This window comes from Echinops telfairi, unplaced genomic scaffold, assembly GCF_000313985.2.
Source record: "Echinops telfairi isolate 266 unplaced genomic scaffold, ASM31398v2 ScPeMD7_2565;HRSCAF=3150, whole genome shotgun sequence".
Lineage (NCBI taxonomy): Eukaryota > Metazoa > Chordata > Mammalia > Afrosoricida > Tenrecidae > Echinops > Echinops telfairi.
In genome coordinates, this window is record NW_022106463.1 from 4404502 (window position 1) to 4426033 (window position 21532).

Here is a 21532-nt window from a genome sequence, read left to right on the forward strand (position 1 = left end):
TGGACTTAGAGTCTTTAGTAACAAACAAGTTCATCTCAAACCAAATGGCAAAGACGAATAAAAGCAGAAGGAGCAGAGAAGTAGAGAAACAACTTCCCCAAGCAGAGCCTCAGCACAGAGACTGTTCACAACCCGGGGGACAGGGAGACTGTGCAGCTTCCAGAGAGGAAGAAAAGTCAGAAACTGGTTCCAGAGTACTGAGAATTAGAAGTGGCATCGTCTGCTCAGCGTCTGAGCTGAGACTCGGGAAAGATTTACTCTCTTACTCCATTCCCAGTGAAAGCTACACAGAGAAATCGAACAAGATCCCAGACCCACTGCCACCTGGTGGACGCTGGCTCAGAGACCCGACAGGATGGGGCCCAACTGCCCCTGCGGGTTTCCCACACTGTGACTCTCTACAGGCAGAGAAAGGCCATCTTTCTTCCACAGAGCGGCTGGTGGTTCTGAACTGCTGACCTTGTGGGTCACAGCGTAGCACATAACCACAACTCCACCAGGGCTCCTTTAGGCGAGGGGAACCAGGACCTCCCTGCTCACTAGTCCCACTATTTCCAAGGCAGTACTTTAGAAAGAAGGAAGGGAGGCGGGAACGTGGTCAGAAAATATGCACATTTCTCTCTCAGAGTAGATCTGTTTGGAACCTTCAAGTCGTAACTGAGAGAAAAGCCGGCCCTTCTGATGGGGCCACGGTATCATACCCCATGCAAGCCCGAGACAAGTGCCCTACCTCCTTCTCCTGGTGGTAGTAGGACAGCACTGGGAAGCGGCCCTTGCTGCGGAATTTGGAGCTCCCGACAATGGTGGGCTTGCTGGCTATGCGCGGCACGTACAGATCCCGGGGGTACGTCTCACACACCTGCACACACAACACAGGCGCTCTGCTTCCTGCTCACAACCACCGGGTGGAAGACCCCCACCCCCGGCAAAAGCTTTCCATGTTGGTGGTACAAACACGGTGGGAAGCATAATGCGCAGACGCACAGCCCGGCTCACTGCCCGGCTACCCAGCACACACAGCGTCACCCTGTTACCTTGTAGTCTCGGTTTGCATCAGACAGCTGCCAGTGGGCGTTTGGCACCCCCATTCTCTTGTACTCCTCGGCCAGGTCCAGCAGCTGCCACCCGCGCAGCCGTTCGGCCTCATTTTGCTTGGGGTTGTAAGAGAAGGCGTAGAGATCTTCATATTTTGCTGCGGGACACAAAAGGCACAGACAGTGAAAGGCAACCGAGGCCAACGCCGGAGAAAGCCTGATCTCAGACTGAACTCCAATTCTGCTTTACCCTCCTCCGAGAGACAGCTCAGCCCTCACCCTCCAGAGCCAAATCGCTGCCCAGTTTGCCAATGCACACTGAAAGGGAAGTCTTGCCCAGCTCTGTCAATAACAAAAATGAAACTTCTAAGTCGGACCTTTCTGTGTGAGATTCTCTACTGGAAGAGTTCCTTCTCTTAAAAATAGAACGTGTATAAACGTAGACACTGCACTGCCCACACACCACTGTTGCCAAAGGAGATGTTGGGCGGGAGAGGGCTGCGTCTTTCCGGTCAGTCCATAGAGATGGACCATGCCATGCCCTGTCCTAAGGGACTGCGCTGACCCAAACCGGCAGTGAGTGTACAGAGCCAGGAGCTCTTCGTGGGGATCCATGGTCCATCAAGTCATGGAGCCATCCTCCCAGGAGCATGGGTCTTGACTGCAGGAGCCAATGGGATGAATGCTCCAGGTGTGAGGAGGGGGCTGGACCAGCTCCTGAGCCGGGTTGGCAGGCTGGCTGCACAAAACAAGGAGTTCAGGTAACACCCAGCAGCCGGTTTGCTCTGTCTGCTAGGAGAGCGATGTCATTCCTGGCATGCGGAAGGAAAGGGAGGGGGGTCCCGGGAGGGCCCCGGGTCTCCAGGGCCGGAGCAGTGACAGAGTCCTCGTTCAGGCCGGTCAGCTCTCTGCTCGGAACCCTTAGGTCAGCTGTCACCTGCTCAACCCTGATTCATGGTGACCTGCCTGTGTCCCATGAGAGGGGTGCCCCATAGGGCATGCAGGGTAAATTTTACTCCTGTAGACAGCCAGTCCTTTGTCTGAGGCACTCTTGGCAGGGGGTTGGGGGGGCTCAATCTCCCAACCTTCCCGTTTTCAGCTGGGCATGCTGTCAGCACCACTGGAAAAAACGGGTTTCACTTCTGTCCCTCTGCTCATGTTCCACAGGATCCCATGTGTATCAGCCCCCACCCCACCCTCCCGAATGCTTCCTTTACTCATGCCACGTCCAAGTGATACCCTGGCGCTGTGGCATGCCCACCCGACAAAGCAAACCACAGCAATGTAAACACATGGGCTCTGAATTCAGGTCTGTGGTGCCCTGGTGGTGAAGCAGGTTAAATGTTGGGATGCAAACCACAAGGTCAGCAGTTTGAACCCACCTGTTGCTCTCCGGGAGAAAGATGAGGCATCTGCTCCTGTTGAGATTTACAGCCTTGGAAACCCAAGTTGGAGCAGCAGTTCCCCCGTGGGAACAAACTTGACGGCCACGGGAAGGGTTTGCTTTTTCTGAGGTCTGTGCTGGAAATGCTCCACCTCCTCCTGTCTCTCACTGCCCCTTCTTTGGACACTGTCCCCAAAGCCAGCCAATTCAGATCAACCCTTTCTCATTAGTTCAAGGTCATATTCTCAGGTATAGAATGCACAGGCAACTGACTCAGAGAGTAATCTAAAGGCTAGAATCCCCAAAACCTAACCAAAACCAAAACCAAGCCCACTGCCTTCCAGTTAATGCCGACTCACAGTGACCCTACAGGGCAGGGCAGAACTTCCCCTGTGGGTACCCAAGACTGTAACTCTGTAGAGGAGTAGACAGCCCCGTCTTTCTCCAGAGGAGCAGCTAGTGGTTTCAAACTGCTGACCTTGAGGATGGCAGCCCAATGTGTACCCACTACACCACCAGGAGTCCTAGAATTCTAGTAATGAGACCTCAAGCTGAGCCCATCCACTTTGGTCTCTGAGAAGAGTACCTTGCTTTGACAGCTGCAGCAGGGAGTTGTAAATGTCATGGCAGTCCCGCTCCCGGGGCACGACAAAGTGCACGATCCTGAAGTTCTTGCACTGAATCACCAGTGGGCAGCCGGAGGTCGTCAGCGAGAGCTTCTCCACGGAGGCGATGTGGTGGTGTAGAATCTGCAGTGGGAAAAGCAGGCCCAAGTCACCACTCTGAAGGACACAGTGCAGCCTGCCTTCCAGCGTGCACACATCAGAAAGGTCTCAAGTGTCGTCCCAACCCAAAGCATGGTCCCTATCTCCTGAGTATCTCGGGAACCTGTCCACTTCTCTCCATCCCTGCTGTCACCTACCAAGTTGTACTGTCCCCACTGCGTCTTATCTGAACGACTAAGCAGCCCTCCTGATTGCTTGCTGCTGATCTACTCTCGACCCCTCTAATCCATTCTCTCCAATGCGGCCAAGGCCCTTTGCACACCTGCACTCACACGCCAGCCCATCGAGAACCTACAGGACGGGGTAGAGCTGTCCCCCCGTGTGTTTCCGAGATGGTAACTCTCTACAGGAGAAGCAGCTCCGTCTTTCTCCCAGGCGGCGGCCGGTCATTTCACACAGCTGATCTTGCGCAAGTACAATGCCACCAGGCTTTACACAGCAACATTATTTCTGACTTTTCTGGCCTCGTTCCCAGGCTCCCTCCCCACGACTGGTTGTGTTGTAGCCACCAAACCAAAACAAACCCACTTCCACTGTATTGATTCTGACTCATAAAGACCCTATAGGGCAGGTAGAGCTGTCCCTGTGGGCTTCCCAGACAGGAACTCTATGGGAACAGAAAACCTCCTCTTTCTCCTACTTCTATGGAGTGGCTGGAGGTTTAGAACCGTTGACCTTGTGGTCAGCAGTCCAACACATAACCACTACCCCACCAGGGCTACTTGTAGCCACCAGAGCCTTCTTCCAGCTTCCCAAGTATGTCAAGCTCTGTAGCATAGGGTCACAGTGGTTCCCGTTAACCAGGACACTGTCCCTTGCCCTCTTCACAGGCTTACCCAGGCGTATTTTCGCCCTCTGCTTAAAACTCAGAGACTCACTCAGTAGTACAGCCTGGTCTCTTTCCCTCGCTGCCCACGTGAGTCAGGGCCTCCCTATCAGCCTACGCTGCTCCTTCATGGCACTGAACACAAGTGTAGCTTGATGGCTGGTCAATATCTTGTTCTCCAGCTAGATTCTGGGCATGTCATAAAGGCCAAGCCTACAGCCATGCTGATCATCAAACAGCTTCAAACCTAACACAGTACCGGGAGCACTACAGCAGCTCAATCCATGTTTGCTGAATGGATGGCTTAAACAACCACAAAAAAAGTCCCACTATAAACTCAATACATGATGTATTTAAAATATGATTATCACTCTCAGTCAACCAGTAATATTGTTTTCTACTAAAAAATAAATAATCCGCCCTCTCTTCAGTATCATTCCTATTAATTAGCAATATTTATAGAAAACTTTCCTGAGGAACAAAAGATGTGAAGCAACGGCAAGTTCTTGAATGAGAAGACTCCATCGTGGCAAGAGATCAAGTCAGCCCCAAATACATTAAACAATGGCTCCCAGCAAGTTGAAGTTGAAGCTGGGAGAAAATTAAACAAATCCAGGAGGAGAGGCTTGAGAACATCAAATTTGAATTTAGAAGCTATCTCAAGAACATTTGACACAAGGAGACATGAATGGCCAAAGATCAGAGAAATTGGGAGCTGATCATTAAAGCTATTACACCTGAAGAAAGGAAAATGTCGCTAAAAAGACAGGAAAGAAAGACAAGACTAAAGTGGGTGTCAAAAGAGACCCTGACACACCTTCTTCCATTGGTGAAATGAACGGGAAGGAAGAAGAAGTACAAGAGCTGAAAAAGTCACTCAAGAAGACGAAGTATTGTAATGAAATGTGTAAACATCTGGAGTTAGGAGCCAAAAGCAAAGACCATGCTCAGCATTTCTCAAGCTGAAAGAACAGAAGAAAAAACCCTAACCCTGGAGTTGCAATATTGAAGGATTCCGCAGGATGGCAGGGGAAGCACCAAAAGCAGGCTGAGGGAATACACAGAGTCTCTGTACCACAAAAAGAATTGGTCAGAGTCCAATCACTTGTGGAGACAGCTTATGATCAAGAACTAACAGTACTAACGAAGTCAGAGCTGCACTAAAGGCACTATGAAAAAGAGAAGACTGGGAACGGATAGAAAACCAATCATAATGTTTCCACAAATGAACCTAACACTGAAGGTGCTCACTCACCTATGTCAAGAACTTTGGAAGACAACTACCTGGTCCACCAACTTGAAGAGAGCCATATCCATGTCCATTAAAAGAAAAGTGACCAAAGGCGATTCATGGGGGGAAAATGTTTTAAAATCAATTGTGGAGATGATTATACAACTCTTGATATGATTGAACATTGGGACTATTGAATTATATGATATGTGGATTAGGTGCCAATAAAAATGTAAAAAATAAATAAAGGTGACCCAACAGAATGTGGAAATTATTAACTAACATCATTAATATCACATACAAATACAATTTTGCTGAAGATAATCCAACAGCTACAATAAAACAGTAATACATGGATAGGAACCTGTCAGAAAATCAATCAGGATTCAGAAGAGAATATGGAATGACTGAATAACAATGCTGACATCAGATGGAGCTTGACTGACAACAAAATACCAGAAAGATATTTATTTGTGCTTCATTGACTATGCAAAGGCATATGACAGTGTGGGCCATAATAAATTATGGATAACATTGTGAAGAATGAGAAGTGTGCTTATGGGGAATCCATGTATAGACCAAGAAACAATCATTTGAACAGACCAAGGTGGTGTTGCCTGATTTAAAAATCAGCAAAGGTGTGCATCGGGTTGTATCTTTTCACCTGTATAGGGACCAAATGATCTGAAACAGTAGACTACATGAAGAATGCAGCCTCAGGATCGAAGGAAAACTCATTAATAACCTGCAATGTGTATAGAATACAACTGTACTTACTCAAAGCAAAGGGGACTTGAAGCACTTACTTAATGAAGATCGAAGACTACAGCCTTTCAACATGGACTACACCTCAACTACAACAGTCTCACAGCTGGGCCAATCAGCCATATCATGGGGCATGGAGAAAATACTGATATACACAAAGCTTCAATGTCCACGGAAACAGCAGTCAAGAAACCCAACTATATATTGCACTGGCAAATCCACTGCAAAAGACCTCTTTAAAACGTTAAAAACCAAAGGTATTACTGATTTGATTAAGGTGTGCCTGACCTAGTCCTTAGTATTTTCAGTTCCTTATGTGCATGTGAAAAAGACGGAGGATGAATAGGAAGACCAAAGAGCCAGTGCCTTTGGATGACGGTGTTGGTGAAGAACACTGAATACACTGCAGTCTGCAGCAGAACAGACGCGGTCGGGGCAGGAACAGTCAGAATATGCTCTCAGAAGTGGACATGTATGAAACCTCCTCTCAAGCACTTTGGACACGTGCTCCAGACAGCAGTCCCTGGAGGAGGACATCAGGCTTGGTAAAACAGGGTCAGTGAAGGGGAAGACCCTCGATAGCATGCACTGGCACAGTGGCTGCAACAACAGACTCAGACCTGAGCACAGCTGTGCGGCTGGCGCAGGCCCAGGCAGTGTTGCATTCTTCTGTCCACAGGGTCCCTGTGAGCTGCAACGCGCCCAACACCGTAAGCACCTCACAGGAACCGCATCAATTGCAACTGGGAATTAAGACACCGTGAATATGCTATTTGAACTGTTACTGTGTACTTATTTGAAATGTTTAAGTAAAAGAAACAAAGAGGTAATTTAGAATAATTTAGGGAGATAATTAGATTCTTTCATGGAGATAAGCAGACACTTGCATTCTGTGGAAGAATTACAGCTTCTACAAAGCACTGTTTTATTCAGAAGGAAGGCAGAAGTGATTTACCGGCTTACCAACTGTGAGGGATTTAAATTGGTTCATCATCTCCTGTCCCCCTAACTAAAATAGGTGTTAGAATGTTACACCTTATACCTGTGGAGCTAATCCTGCCTGAGAACAGGCTTCATTTATTATGCTAATTAGATGATATATGAGTAAGGCGGGCTCTAAATCTAATCCCTTTTTGAGCCGCCAGCTGCCCCACAAAAAGAATAGAAGCCTGCGGCCATGTGAGGTCCCCAAGAAACAGCCCAGGCTGCCATCAAGGTATGAATCCACACAGGCAAGGCACACAGAAATACATCTCTGTTCCCGAAAGCAACCCCCTGGTGCCATTGTGTTCTGGCAGTGCCCGGGAACTCCGAATCTCCACCCGTTGTCTGATTACAATGCCAGACAGCACAGCCAGGGTCTCCTTACCCACGTTTCTTTCTGATGCGAGTCAATAAACAGCAGGTGCGTGGCCGTCAGATACAGCGTGCCTGTTAAGGACTTATTGTTGGTGCTGAACCGGTCAAGTACCTTCACTTGCTCAACCTGAGAGGGGAAAAGAAGACATTCATTTCTCATTTCAAAGGAAGTGGTCTTTTTTATTGTTTCCTGGTGTCTCAGCACTGACATGCACCCTCTTCAATGTTCTCTCTCCTGCTCAAAGGTATAGAAGCTTACTGAATATCCTATGGTATTAAGTTTCACAGGTCTCTTTGGGAAATGTATGAAACACACACCGAGACGTTCCAAAGACGCCTGTCACAACAGCACCTGTGTGCACAAGGATAAAGGTGGAGAGGAGGCATCTGACCTCTAACCTCATAATCAGCATCAACAGCCGGAGGCTGATTACCAGGAGGCGGAGGTCAGACAGGCCTCCACCCTCCACCCGTGGACCAGCTCGGCCCCACCCAGCCCTCCTACAAGCTTTGCAGGGCACAGGAGGACTGGCGTTTGCACCCCCGTGGCCACACCAAGATGAGGAACTTCTTGTTGGCAGCATAACAAGTAACTCCGCACACCACGGGGGCTACCCACAGAAACAGAACCCCCTCCCACCAGTCAGCAGACGGTCCACCACAGGAGGCCGAGAGGCCCTGCTCATGGCGAGCCCACACACAGCGGTCCTGAGCGATCCCCACGATCGCTAGTAGACTAGACATTGTGATCCCTGAGCTTTGTTGGTTCATTTTCAGAAACAGATCTGCCCTTTCTTCCTAGACTAAGCCTGGGAACTCCACTGAAACCTGGTCAGCATGATAGCTCCAAGCAAGTCTCCACAGATCTGGCGTGGGCCAGGAATTGAACCTGGATCTCCTGAAAAGATGAGAATTTAGATAACTGAACTGCCACAGTCTACACTGAGGCTACGTCCCTACCCTCCTGTCCACCCAATGCCTTCCAATCCATTCCAATGCAGTTAACTCTCCCTGGTGACACAACGTTCATGCACTGGGTGCTAACTACAAGGTCAGCAGTTAAAAACCACCACCTGCTCCGTGGGAAAAAGATGAGGCTTTCTACTCCCATAAACAGTTACGGTCTCAGAAACCCACAGGGACAGTTCTACCCTGTCCTATAGGGTTGCTAGGAGTCAGAACCCACTTGATGGCAGTGAGTTTTGATGGAGAAACAGACCTGAGGAGGTTAGGTAAATGTCACCAAGGCTTACAGTTAGTAAGCACGGACAGTTACAAGCCTGTGTGGCCTGATTCCCAAGCTGAACACCTGTCTACCTTGTTAGACTGCTTCTACTTGGCTGTCGTCCCCAAACTGGTCATTCCCTACTCATATTCAACCTAATGAAAACAGAATGACTCTCCCCTCTCCCGCAAGTCGGCTTCTAATTCCGCATTTCTGATTGAGTTGTTTTACTTCATTCCCAGAAGTCACTCACACTGGGAACCTAGGGTTCATCCTGACCAGCAAATTCCAGGACTTGCCGACTCCTATTCATTTTACCTCCTAAATAGTTTTTTAAAGGCAATCCCCTACCTTATCATGAAAGCATCTGATCCTGTGTCTCTCTCTCTCTCCCATTAAAGACTGTAATGTATCCATGAGCAAGAATTGTTCTTATTTACATCAGAATCCCTATTGGCCAGTCTCGTGCCTGACAGTAAGGCGAACTGCTTCCCATAGGAGAAAAACAGAAGGTGCCCACACTGACTGGTCAGTGGTCACTTGGTTGAAGTCACCAAGCAATTCATCCCTAAAGACTCTCGGGCAGGCCTGTTCCTCAATGCTTTGTGCTCTTCCCTCAACACAGCGGGCAAACGGTGGACAGTCACTCTAACTTGGGGAGAAATGACAAGCAAGGGCACAGCAAGGGCACAGTGTACACGGGCCGTGTCTGCGCTCTCAGTCCTCCATCTCAGGCCCGACACTCAATCAGGGCAAACCACTCCCTCTGCAGAGGCAGAGGGACTGCACCCTTCTGTCTGTCTGGGATCCTCAAAAGATGGGGAAACTGGGTTCCAGATTCTCTTCCCCACAGCTTAGCATAAGCCTATTGCCAAGTCTTCCTAGCGTCCACATTCAAAAACAGAGGCACTTCCTTCATTAGCACTTTAATTCTGATGAGCTCTATACACACATGAGAACGTCCTACCGCACCCAAAGACACCCGACCACATGGATGGCTGTGGCCCATGGGCTTTTGCTTTGAAGGGAAAGCAGTACTCCTTGTGCTTCTTACTTCCCACTTTTGATGTTCAAAGTAGTGCCGTAGTGGTTACACATTGGGCTGCTAACCACAAGATCAACAGTTTGAAACCACCAACTGATCCAAGAGTGAAAGATGAGGCTGTCTGCCCCCATGATGATTTAGTCTTGGGACCCACAGGACCAGTTCTACCCTGTCCTGTAGGGTCACTATGACTCACAACAGACTTGATGGCAGCGAACTTTTGGCTTAAAAAATGAAAGCTCCCCCAGAGTCAATGAGCAGAGGGTTCAGGGTGTACCCCAGTACCCTAAGCACCTCTAGGCTTCATGCTCCCACCCAACAGCCCCGCAAGCTTTGGTCCCTGAACAGGGCAGGGCCATGTTGTCCAAGCACTCAGACAATGGTTCTTAAGATCATGCCAGCGGCAAAGCACAGGAGATGCTGAGCTGGGAAGGCACCGATGGCATTGTAACCAGTCGGGAAGCTAAGGCGCAGTCTAGGGGTGATCTGACAGGCCCCCACTGGGCCAGAGATCCTCCCCGACTCAGACGGGGAGGAGGAAGCCCAGCTCAAGGTCACGAAACTGACCATGAGAAGTTTCATCGATGCTAAGTCTGCCAGACTGGTTAGTATGCACTAAGGTAGGCTACACAGTCAGGAAAGTGTCCAAATGAAAAGAGAAATAGCTGTTTTGAAAACATGAAAGGCTCCCTTAGTAACTGCGAAATTACAAAGACATCAAGAATAGTAGTGCTATAAAGTACGGGAGACCCCAAATTTCAAATATAATTTATGGAGAACATTTGATAGGTTTCCCTTAGGTTACCTTAAAAAACAGGGCTAAGACAAGACAAAGACACCTCATCTGGATGAAAGAGACCATTAGTGCAAGGTTATATTGGTGTCTGAGGGTTTGCTGAGACTCATGGGCTTTAAAAAGACATGAGAAGGCAAAGGAAACTGTCACAAAATTGATGCCATGGTTGGTGGCACAGCGATACATCACAGGTATAGGTGGGACGACAGAAGAGGGAAGGAGACCACGATTGGAGAACATACATGCTACCTGAGAGAAGAGCTCAAAAGGCTGGTACAGGACCTTCCTTCCCACCAAGGCAGCCAGGGCATGAGTCAGGACTGTGAGGCCCCAGCATGGCGGTCAGTCTCCATCAAGGATACACCCAGGCAAGGCATGGAGGGAGCTCACTCCTCCCTGGGCTGGTCAAGAGGATGGAGACAATCCACTTTCTAACGCAAGATGCCCGGTGAATGGTCAAAAGGAATACAGTGAAGGCTTTGGCCAAGTGGGGACTCTAATTTGGGGCTCTCCCTGTTATTCACAGCTTCTGCAACAGGAGTGCTCAGAACTGAAGCGCCAATCCCAAAGAAAACCGTGACACAACCAACCATTTCAACACGGCAGTGTTTACATGGACGTGAACACCCACCCAACGCCATCAAGTGGATTCGGACTCATCACAGCCCTACGTAGGGTTTTCTTCCGAGGCTGTCGATCTTCACGGAACAGGCAGCCTCCTCTTTCTTCCTCGGAGCAGCAGGTGGGTTTGAATCGATGATCTTGTTATTACGTCCAATGCTCACCACCAGGGTTCTATATGGATGTGATCACACCAAAACTGAGCTCACTGCCACCCAGTCGATTCTGATTCACAAAGACTCTATAGGACAGAGTCCAACTTCACCTGTGGGTTTCTGAGACTCTAACTCTTCAGTCTCGAGTAGAACGTCTCCTCTTTCTCCCTTGGAGCAGCTGGTAGTTTTGAACCGCTGGTCTTGCTTGTGGTTTGCAGCTCAATGCATAACCAGTACCCCATCAGGGCTTCATCTCTCATAAAATTCATCTGAATTTATCCTAAAATAAGTCATGCTTACAATTTGCAAGAAAAGAAATGAATTTGAGAAAACACAGCGCGTGTCCTTTGCTACAAATCCTGAAGAGGCCTGCGGAAAGCACACCCCTTTTCCTTTCGTGAAGACAACACTTTCTTTCAGGCCACAGGCTGCAGCCGATTTCTAAGAACCTACTGCTCCTTTCAATTTCTCCTTTCCGGAACAGAACTGAAAGTCCTTCATGGAGAGCGCTCAACTGCACCGGCGTATAGAGGCTGTTAATACAGTGTCAACAACCGGCAGAGGGAACAGGGAGAGGACGGGGTTCTGGGAGGAGACAGAATAAACAAAGCAGCACTTTAGAGGGTGTGGTCGTTACTGGAAGGGGCAGGAAAGGCCAGCACATTCTATCTTAATGGCCTTCTAGTGGCATCGATGCCAACCACGGCCCAAACTAAAAGGAACCTTAATGGTCTACTTGGAGAGTTACCATATATACTCGTGTACAATTAGGTGCCTCGGCTGATATTCGGGTCAGCTTATACGCGAATCTATACAGTAAATTTCATCCGAGTGGAAAGCTGGGATGGGAAAGATAGGGAATTACCCACATACAAAAGCACATTCAGAAAATCCATACTTCTACTGTAAGAAAAAAGGAGGTTCCACAGGGTACTGTTGTTGATTTCATCTCATGACATGGACTGTATAATACATATATACATATATAGAAAACGCTTCTTTAAAAACCAAAAAATGCATATATTTTTAAAGCCCTTCAGATACCTTCTCCCTCAAACCTAAACAGTGGATTAAGTGGCTTGGAGAAAGGGAAAAAATGGCAAAAAAACAAAACAAAATTAAAATGGACTTCAGAGTCTTTAGTAACTTACAAGTTCATCTCAAACGAACAAAAAGAAAATCCAACCTACCTTTAAAGGAGCCCTGGTGAGCGTAGTAGTTAAGCGTTGGGCCGCTACCACGTTATAGGTGGGACGACAGAAGCCAGCAGTTCAAAACGACCAGCTGGGGCAAAGATGAGGTTTTCTACTCCCATAAAGCGTTAAGGTCTTGGAAATTCATGGAGGCAGCTCTACCCTGTTCTAAAGGGTTGCTCTGAGCCAGCATCCACTCGATGGCCATGGGTTTGGTTTGGTGACCTACCTTCAGTGGAGCCCTGGGAGCACAGTGGGTTGTGTTGAGCGGCTATAACAGCAGGGTCCACAGTTTGAAACCATCCCGGTGGGAGGAAGATGAGGCTGTCTGCTCCCATCAACATATACAGCCTTGGAAACCCACAAGGGCAGTTCTACTCTACCCTACAGGGTGACTATGAGGCCAATCAGCCCTTCACAGAGCGAGTGAGTGATCTACTTTCAGGGAGAGAAAGGGGCCAATGGCCAAGCTTAATCAAAGCCCCGTGGTCTGTGTACTCCACAACCACGTGGTCCTGAGGCCACAGCAGCTGAAGCAGAAAACAGTCACAGCCGCTCTGGCTTGTGGTGCTCACTCCCTACCGCACAGAGCCCCACATGGGACTCTCAGGGCCAGGGTTCCCCACACAGTGACACCGACATCGTGCCTGGAACTAAACTATCAACGAGAATAAATACACCATGCTGCCATTCATGTCGTGGAAAACTTTAGCTCTGCTCATCCACCAAAGGGAAATAACAAGAATGACAGGCAAAGACAGGACTTGACTTGGGGAAGTGTTCAGATGCTACTCAAAATCTGGGGGCTCTCATTTCACAATTAAGATGATGTCCGTTTCTCCATATTCTTGGTTCATTCAGTCTTAGTTTTATGTCTCCTTCCTTCTTCCTAACAGATGACTTTCAATCCATAAGCTCAGCAGATCAAACCCACCAGCAGTTCTGCAGGAGAAAGACAGGGCTTTCTACTCCTGTAAACAGTTACAGTCTCGGGGACTCACAGGGCAGTTCTAACCCTGTGCGATAAAGCTGCTATGAGTCAGTGCTGACTCAATGGCAGTGAGTTCTTGAGGGTCAGAGAGTCTATTCTCTAACAGACGCTAGGAAGCAGTCTTTCATCTATGGCTTAGGAAAACACTCGCCCAGTCCGTGTTGTAAATTTCCATTCACACACAGCACACTTATCGCTTGACACCAGTGCATGATGTCATCCAAAGTCCTAAAGGCTGGCAGGGAAAGGAGAAAGAACGCATAAAGAGGGTTTGTCCATTGTCCTCATGTGGATTCTAACTCATAGGAACGCAATACGCAACCGCACAAAACACTACCCAGCCCTGCGCCATCTTCACAATTGTTATGTTTGAGCTCATCGTTGAAGCCACTGTGCCAATCCAGCTGACAGGCAAAAAGAGGGCTTGACTAGGGAAAGTGGGGTTTAAGGGTCTTCCACTTTTCAGAGACTCCAAGGAGCATGATGGCCTCCCGTGCCTGTCCCTCCTGATAACATGCCCAAAGTTAGGGAGGGGAAGTCTCATCATCCGCACTTCCAAGGAGCATTTCAGGCTATCCTTTGTCCAAGATAGATTTATTTGTTCTGGTGGTCCATGATACAGTCAATATTCTTAGGGTGATAGGTAGGTTCATTTGCCAACATGTGGGATTAATCAGGTCACAGTTTGATTGGAGGGCAAAAAGATAAATGGCTCTGCAAGGCCCACCTCTCCCCCTCCCCCTCTTGCTCTCTGGTGATGAGCATGCTGGAGCATGTGTGCTGCTGCTGTAGTTAGTGCTCTGCCTCAACCTGTGAGCTACACCACCTGTGGGCCAGGCCAATCAGTGGATCGTGTCGTTAGAACTTGAGGCTCCTTCAAGACCTGCTTTACCACGAGGCTGGTGCGTATATTCCTTGAGCTAGAGGCTGGTGGATCCTGTCACCTTGCATTGCTTGCGATCGATATCCCATCCAGGCCTGCCTCACTAAGCTCCCAAGCTACTGACTGTTGGTGACCCACCCTGCTGCTTGGGACCCAGCAGCCCACGTGAGTTGAAGGATGTCCAGTATATTAACAGTCCCACGGAAGGGAGTTGAACTGAACCCTCTGTACTGGTGTGTGGACTAATTAGCTGTTATATCCTATCTCAGCGTGTGTGTGTGTGTGTGTGTGTGTGTGTGTGTAAAATCATAAGAGTCCTGGTTTCATTTCTCTAGAGAACACTGCCTAACACACTTAGCCAACACTGTAATGCAAAAGCATCAATTGAGCATCTAGCTTTCAGATGCATGTGTGGCCACTGAAAATGCCATGGCTCACATCGTGCATTTACTCTTCAGAGTGAGCTCTTTGCTTTTTTAACACTTTAAAGACATTATCTGCAGCACAATGGAGCCTTGCTGGTAGAGTGTGTTACCAGTTAGGGGCAGCCGTTTGAACCCATCAGTCACTCACACCACGAGGAAAGAGGAGGCTTTCTGCATCTGTAGTGATTTAGCCTTGGAAAACCAACAGGGCTGTCTGCAGGGGGGCTCTGAGTCAGAATAGATGCAATGACAGCGCACTTAGTTTTGGGGGAGGAAAAATACATTTTTTAGAGGGGGTGCATCATTTGTTGGTTTTGCAATTTGGCCAATGCAATGCCATTTGGTTTCTTGATATCTGTGTCTACGGGTGGTGACTGTAAGACCCAAGTAAAATGAAATCAGGCAGCTTCGATACGATGCCACTTATCATGATGCTGTCTATGTCAGTCTGGGTTGACTAGAAAAACAAATACAGAGGCATTCATATGTGTGTAAGAGTTTCATATCCAAGAGTAATTGTACATTGAGAAAACATCCCAGTTCAGATCAAGTCCATAATTCTGATATTAGCCCATATGTAAGATACCAGTCTATAAATTCCTCTTCAGATTCACGCAACACATGCAATGACACTAAATGCAGAAAGATCACTGCCAATGGATGGAAAATCTTGTGGATACAGTGGCAGTGGAAGCATCTCAGTGTTGGTGTGGGTCTCCACATGCCTCCTCCAGCTCCAGGGCTCTGGATCCATCAGCACAGCTCCATATGGCTTGTCAACAGGAATGTGAAGCTGAGAGTATAGCTGGCCTCCAGTGAGGTATTTATCTCCATCGTGCCTCCCAGTGAGGTCATCAAGTTGCGACCTGATTGACAGGCTAGACTCCACCCTTCTTCAAGTTGACAGATTATATAACTGCCACATTGTCTATTGGTCCAGTTGTGAACAACTGTTTTCTTTTGATTGAACTGTAGTCCATCCTGAAGGCTGGAGTCTGATTTTCATCATTAAGTACTTCAAGTACTCTTCACTTTCAGCAAGCAAGCAGTGTCCACTGCAATCACAGGTTGTTAAACGTTTTCCTCTAATTTGATGCTACATTCTTCTTCACAGACCGTATTTTTACGCAGCCAATGTGCACATTATAAAGGGTTTTTTGCAAGCTGCACAAGCCCTTTGAGTGTTAGTTTCCTAAACACGCATGTGCATTGTATGTGTCGTACACATGTGTATGTTAAATGCCCAAAAATAAAGGTAGTCCAGCTTCTCAGCCTATGTGCTCAGTATGGTGACTGGATAAGAGGGTAAGTATTGCTATTAGGGTTCCAGTTCACACATGCCTGGGCTTTATCCCAAATAGAACATGTGTAAACATATCTCTGTGATCAGTGGATGGCTGCAGACAGCATGCACCTACCCCAGTGTTGTTGGGGTGCCTTCGCAGCACAGTCCAATCCAAACGATGACTTTCGAGGGGATCTAGCAGGCCAGTTCAGTGAGACAGAGATAGCAGTTCAGAGGGCCTGGGCTTTCTACTCTGGGAAAGAGTGACAGTCTCAGAACCTCCAGTGCAGTTCCACGCAGTCCTATAGGGTTGCGATAAGTTGGCATAGACTAGCTGGCAGTGAAATTTTTTTATGATGCCTGATAGATTTTCTCAAAGGATAGAAGACAATCATAGGGCATATTAAGATGCTTTAAGAAAATGGACAACTGCACGAGTGAGAAAAACACACCTGCTCATTCTTCAAGGGTAGCAAGAGTTTTGTTAGGACCTTACTCCATCCGCCCACAACTCTGACCTAGCCCCTGAGCATTTCAAAGAAACACAATCCGAGTCCTTCCAAGATGCAGAACTTCTGTTTTCACGTGGTGCCAATTGCAGAGTGCCGAATTCTTCCAGGGAAGGACTAGGCAGATGGGAATACCACCTGCAGATGTGCGCAGACCTGGGCGAGAAGCAGCAGCATCACCTTTCGATATTAATGTTTGAGTCGTTGGAATCTACTGAAATAGGTTTCTCTGACTTTGTAGCAATATTTTTTACTTCCCCTTGTACTGCCCTGACTCACGCCTTTCCTGATACCCTGGTGCTGCATGAATGGGACTCCCTCTTGGTCTGTGTATAGGCTTAGCCTGAGCACAAACTGTTTGGGAATTCCCATTCCACTCGATGATGTCACTAATGTGTTATGATCCACACAGGCAAATGCTTTTGTGTCAATGAGACACAGGTAACCATCGTTCTTACCCGTATCCTGGGCTTTCAGCCGAGATCCATCAAACGCCAGCTTGCTCCAGGCCCTCTGCTGAGTCCAGCATCAATGTCAGTTGATTCTTTTTAGCTCAGGGACTCTGTACATGCTTTCCAGCGGCTTTAGATGCTTGCTGTCTTAACTATTTTGCCCATAAAATCCTTCAATATTGCAACTTGTGGCTTGAATTTTTTTTTCTTCCATTCTTTCAGCTTGAGAAATGCTGACCATGTTCTCTTGTGGTTTTCTAACTCCACATCTTTGCACATTTCAGTACAATACTGGGCCTTCTCCAGCTGTGCCTCCGACGTTTCTTCTATTTGCTTTAGCTTCTCTACATTCAAGAGCAAGTTGCAGAGAACTGTCTCTGCATGTTTCTCACTGTTTCCTGTTGGGCTCGTTAAGGCAGAATCAGAACTCATGTAATGGGCAGTAGCCACACAGTTTAGAAAGGTGTCCTGGGAATGCTTTCATTTACCCTGAAGCTCCTCCTCTACCAGTTGATGGCCCAGAGCAAGATAACATAACTTCCCAAACCCTAGAACCACAAAGCCATTTAATTAACACTCAACTAATACACTGAGTTTAACAAGAGCCTAATTAAACAATGGCCCGACCATTACAAAACCCAACACTTTTACTTAAGTATAACTGCCATATGTCAAGAAGAGGTTTGGGGAAGTAAAGGTTCTTATACCTATTATGATTTATTATCACTCGATGGCAGTGAGTTGGGTTTTTGTTTGTTTGTTTGTTTTTGCTGATACCAAATGGGCAGGGCATTTTAGAAGACGAATACTATACAAATGGACAGATTTATAAGATTGTAAATACTGTGAAATAGGCAGATCACTGACTATACTGACATGCACTTGCTCAATATGTCCCTGCCATCCAAACAATACTGACTCATAGCAACCCTACAGGACAAGGTAAACTCTGAGACTTAACTTTTTTCGGGAGTAGAAAGCCCTGTCTTTCTCCTAGTTTCTCAATAAGTAATCAGTACTGCGTTATAAATACACCTATGTTAACTCCAGATCATATTGGCTACATTAGTTTAAAACAGCTAATAAGCCAAGGCCACTCCCATCTGCATTTGCAATATTGACAATGTTTGTGCATTCAATTGTGCGATTACATCCAGGTGAAGGCTACATCCATCACAGAAATTAAAGTTGGCTATGTCCAAATTGACCTTTAAAGAGTGAGTTCTGTGGGAGGAGAGGAGGGAGGGGAAAAAAGAGGAACTGATAACAAGAGCTCAAATAGAAAGTAAATGCTTAAAAAATAACGATAGCAACCTATGTACAGACATGCTTGATACAATTGATATATGGATTGTTATAAGAGCTTGTAAGAGCCCCCAATAAAATGATCTTTAAAAAATAAAAGAATGCACTATTTTCCTAAATGTTTCTTAAGAATTTAAGACAAATGTTGCCATCTGTACAGCAATGATCAGACATCTGATGAGCTCGCTCTTGCTCAGTGTTGTATCACAGTGTCACGTACCGGGCCCGGCCCGTCATAACCAAACACAAAGCAACAAAACCATTCCCATCAAGTCAATTCCCACGCACAGCAACCTGGGGACAGTGGCATACAACCAAACTCACTGCCATCAAGCCGATGCTGACTGCATCAGTCCTATAGGGAGGGTAGAACTGCCCCTGTGGATTTCCGAGACAGTAACTCTTTATAGGAGTAGAAAGCCCCATCTTTCGCCTGAGGATCAACTGGTGGTTTAGAACTGCTGACCTCTCCATTAGCAGCCCAATGCACAGTTTGCCATCAAGGCTCCAAGTAAGCCATAAAACCAAAAACCAAACTCACTGCCATCAAGCCGATGCCAACTCACAGTAACCCTATGTGACAGAGTAGAACCGACCCTGTGAGGACTATTACTTTACAGGAGTAGAAAGCCTCATTTTCCTCCCTGGGAGTGGCTGGTGGTTTCAAACTGTTGACCGTACAGTTAGCAGCCCAACCACTACTCCACACCACCAAGACTCCAGGTACAGTGATAAATACCTAGTAATGATGTAATGATCATCAACAGGTGGGCTGTGAAAGATCTGTGAAAGTCTTACAGGTGTAGCTCTCAAGCTCTCCGCAAACACACAAAGGTAGCTTTTGTTTGCAAAAAATAACTGGAAACTGAGCCTTAACTGAGGGATTCTGTAAATCAGGGAGGCATGTGGGGGAAGCAGCCTCGACAGGTGGGCCCTCTTCCTGATTTCCTTAGGCTCAGAGTAATTGTAAAATGATGTGATTTCATTCTTCTGGTCCCAATATATGTTCTTTCCTCCTTTCCAAAAGTTGGTATTTAAGGGGCACCCCAAGGCACAGAGGGTTAAACAACCGACTGCTAACGGAAAGGTCGTCAGTCAGAACCCGCCAGCTGCTTTAAGGGCGAAAGAAGGAGCCCCATTGGTGCAGTGAGTTTTGAGTTGCTAACCACAAGGTCAGCAGTTCGAATCCACCAACAGCTCTGCTAGAGAAAGATGAGGCTTTTGCCGCCCCCTAGGGTACCCACATGGGCAGTTTTACTCTGCCCTATAGGGTCGCTATGAGTCAGAATATATCTGGCACTTGGTTTGGCTTGGGCCAAGCTGAAGTGTAACTTAAATGCTGAAAATAAAGCAGTGTGGTAATATTTTTATGTCACTTTCTTCCATTCTTAACACTTGCAGCACTATTCTAGGGAATCTATGTTATTCGCAAATGTTTTCCCAGGAAAATTACGCCTGGGATTTAGTAAACCCCACTCAACATCAGTGCCAAAAGTTCCATTTAAGACAAAAAGTGTTAGTTTTGCTTTTTCCAAAACTCATGAAGCTACTTAAATTTAAAGCAGTGGTTCTCAACCTTCCTAATGCTGTGACCATTTAATACAGTTCCTCATGTTGTGGTGACCCCTCAGCCACAAAATTATTTTCGTTGCTACTTCATAACAGTCATTTTGCTACTGTTATGAATCAGGTGACCCCTGTGAAAGGGTCATTCGACCCCCAAAGTGATCACAACCCACAGATTAAGAACCGCTGACTTAAAGGCACCTTGGAGGCACCATGGTTAAGCACTGGAATGCTGACTGCAGGGTTGGTGTCTCAAATCCCACCAGCAGCTCCTCAGCTGAAAAATGAGGTTGGCTGCTCCTGTCAAGATTTACCGTCTTGGAAACCCTAAAACGCAGTTCAACTCTGCCCTACTGGGTCAACATGGGTCAGAATTGACTCCAGCGCACTGTTTGGTTTACTGGCATTTAGAGAATAACAAAAGACGAATCAAAACGCATTGCCAGTAAGGATTCCAACTCATATCGACCCTGTAAGGGCAGAGTACCCAGACAGCTGCACTGGGTCCCCAAAACTGTAAATCTTTACAGAAGCTGTCTACCCAACCGACCGACTGCCTGAGATCAATTCCAACTCATAGCAACCCTCTATAGGCTTCCCAAGACTGACAGCCTCATCTTTTTCCCTTGGGGCGGCAAGTAGATGTGAACTGTCAATCTTTCAATAAGTAGACCAGTAGCCTGAAGGAAAAGAGACCACAAATTTAATCAACTTAAAACCAAACGCACTGCTTGTGAGTGGGCTCCAACTCTTAGCGACTCCATGGGACAAGGTAGAACTTCCCCTGTGGGTTTTGCTAACTCATTACGGGAGTAAAAAGCCTCGTCTTTCTCCCCCACTTTAGCAAGGCTTCATTAGAAAGGAAGGAAAGAGAAAAAAATCAGAGACGTAATGCAATGTCATCCTGTCTCCTCCAACTCACAGCGACCTTATATCGGGCTTCCGAGGCTGTAAAATCTTTACCGGGGCAGCCCGCCTCCTCTTTCTCCCTCGGAGCGGCTAGTGGGTTTGAACCTTGCAGTGAGCAGGTCCACGCTTACCAGGCAGCGCCACCAGGGCCCTAGAGCAGACTGCCACGTCTTTACCCCACGGAACCGCTGCTGGGCTCCAGCCGCCCACCTTTCGCTTAACAGCCGTGCGTTTTAAGCGCTGCCCTTTAATGAGTCGGGCAGCGATGGAAGAAACAAGCCCAAGTGACCCGAGTTAGGAGAGTGACCCCCCCGTTGGAGGGCCGAAGTTGGTGCTAAACCGGCACCACGATTCCGCGACCCGGGACCACGAAGCACCAAGTCCGAGATGCTCCCAGGCGTCTGAGGAGGCCGGGGCCGAGCAGCGCAGGTTTGCTGGCCTCGGCCCCGAACCCGCGAGCCCAGGCCCTCCGCACCGCAGCCAGGCCCGACTCCCTCCGGGGCTCCCCGCGCCACCCGCGCCGGGCACACCCAGGCTCGCCGGCCTCCCTCCCGGTCCCCGCCGGCCCGGCCCCGCCCGGCGACCGAGCCTACACCCGTCCCGCCCCCGCCAGCTCCCCCGCGCCGCACGACCTTGGTGGTGCGGATGTGCTCCATCCCGACGGGACGTCGGCCCGCAGCCCGCCTCACGGGCGCCCCGGGAGCAGAGAAACAGCAGCGGCGACGGACCGCAGCCTCCCTCGGCCGGCCAGCGCCTCCACCCGTCAGCCCGCCCCGCGCCCACTGCGC

The 21532-nt window shown here is 48.1% G+C and overlaps 1 protein-coding gene across 2 annotated transcripts in view; it reads right to left on the reverse strand.

Annotated features, from left to right (window-relative positions):
- The window catches only part of MTMR6 (myotubularin related protein 6), a 37389-nt gene extending 15913 nt beyond the window's left edge, over positions 1–21476 (reverse strand). For both annotated transcript variants that reach the window (XM_045294011.1, XM_045294012.1), the window contains exons 1-5: positions 21377–21476; positions 7395–7511; positions 3005–3167; positions 1035–1192; positions 731–859 (exon numbers count right to left, since the gene is read on the reverse strand). In XM_045294011.1, the coding sequence (XP_045149946.1) occupies positions 731–859; positions 1035–1192; positions 3005–3167; positions 7395–7511; positions 21377–21400 (591 nt within the window). In that variant the 5' untranslated portion in view covers positions 21401–21476. The remainder of the gene's footprint in view (positions 1–730; positions 860–1034; positions 1193–3004; positions 3168–7394; positions 7512–21376) is intronic.
- Between the last annotated feature and the right edge of the window lie 56 nt (positions 21477–21532).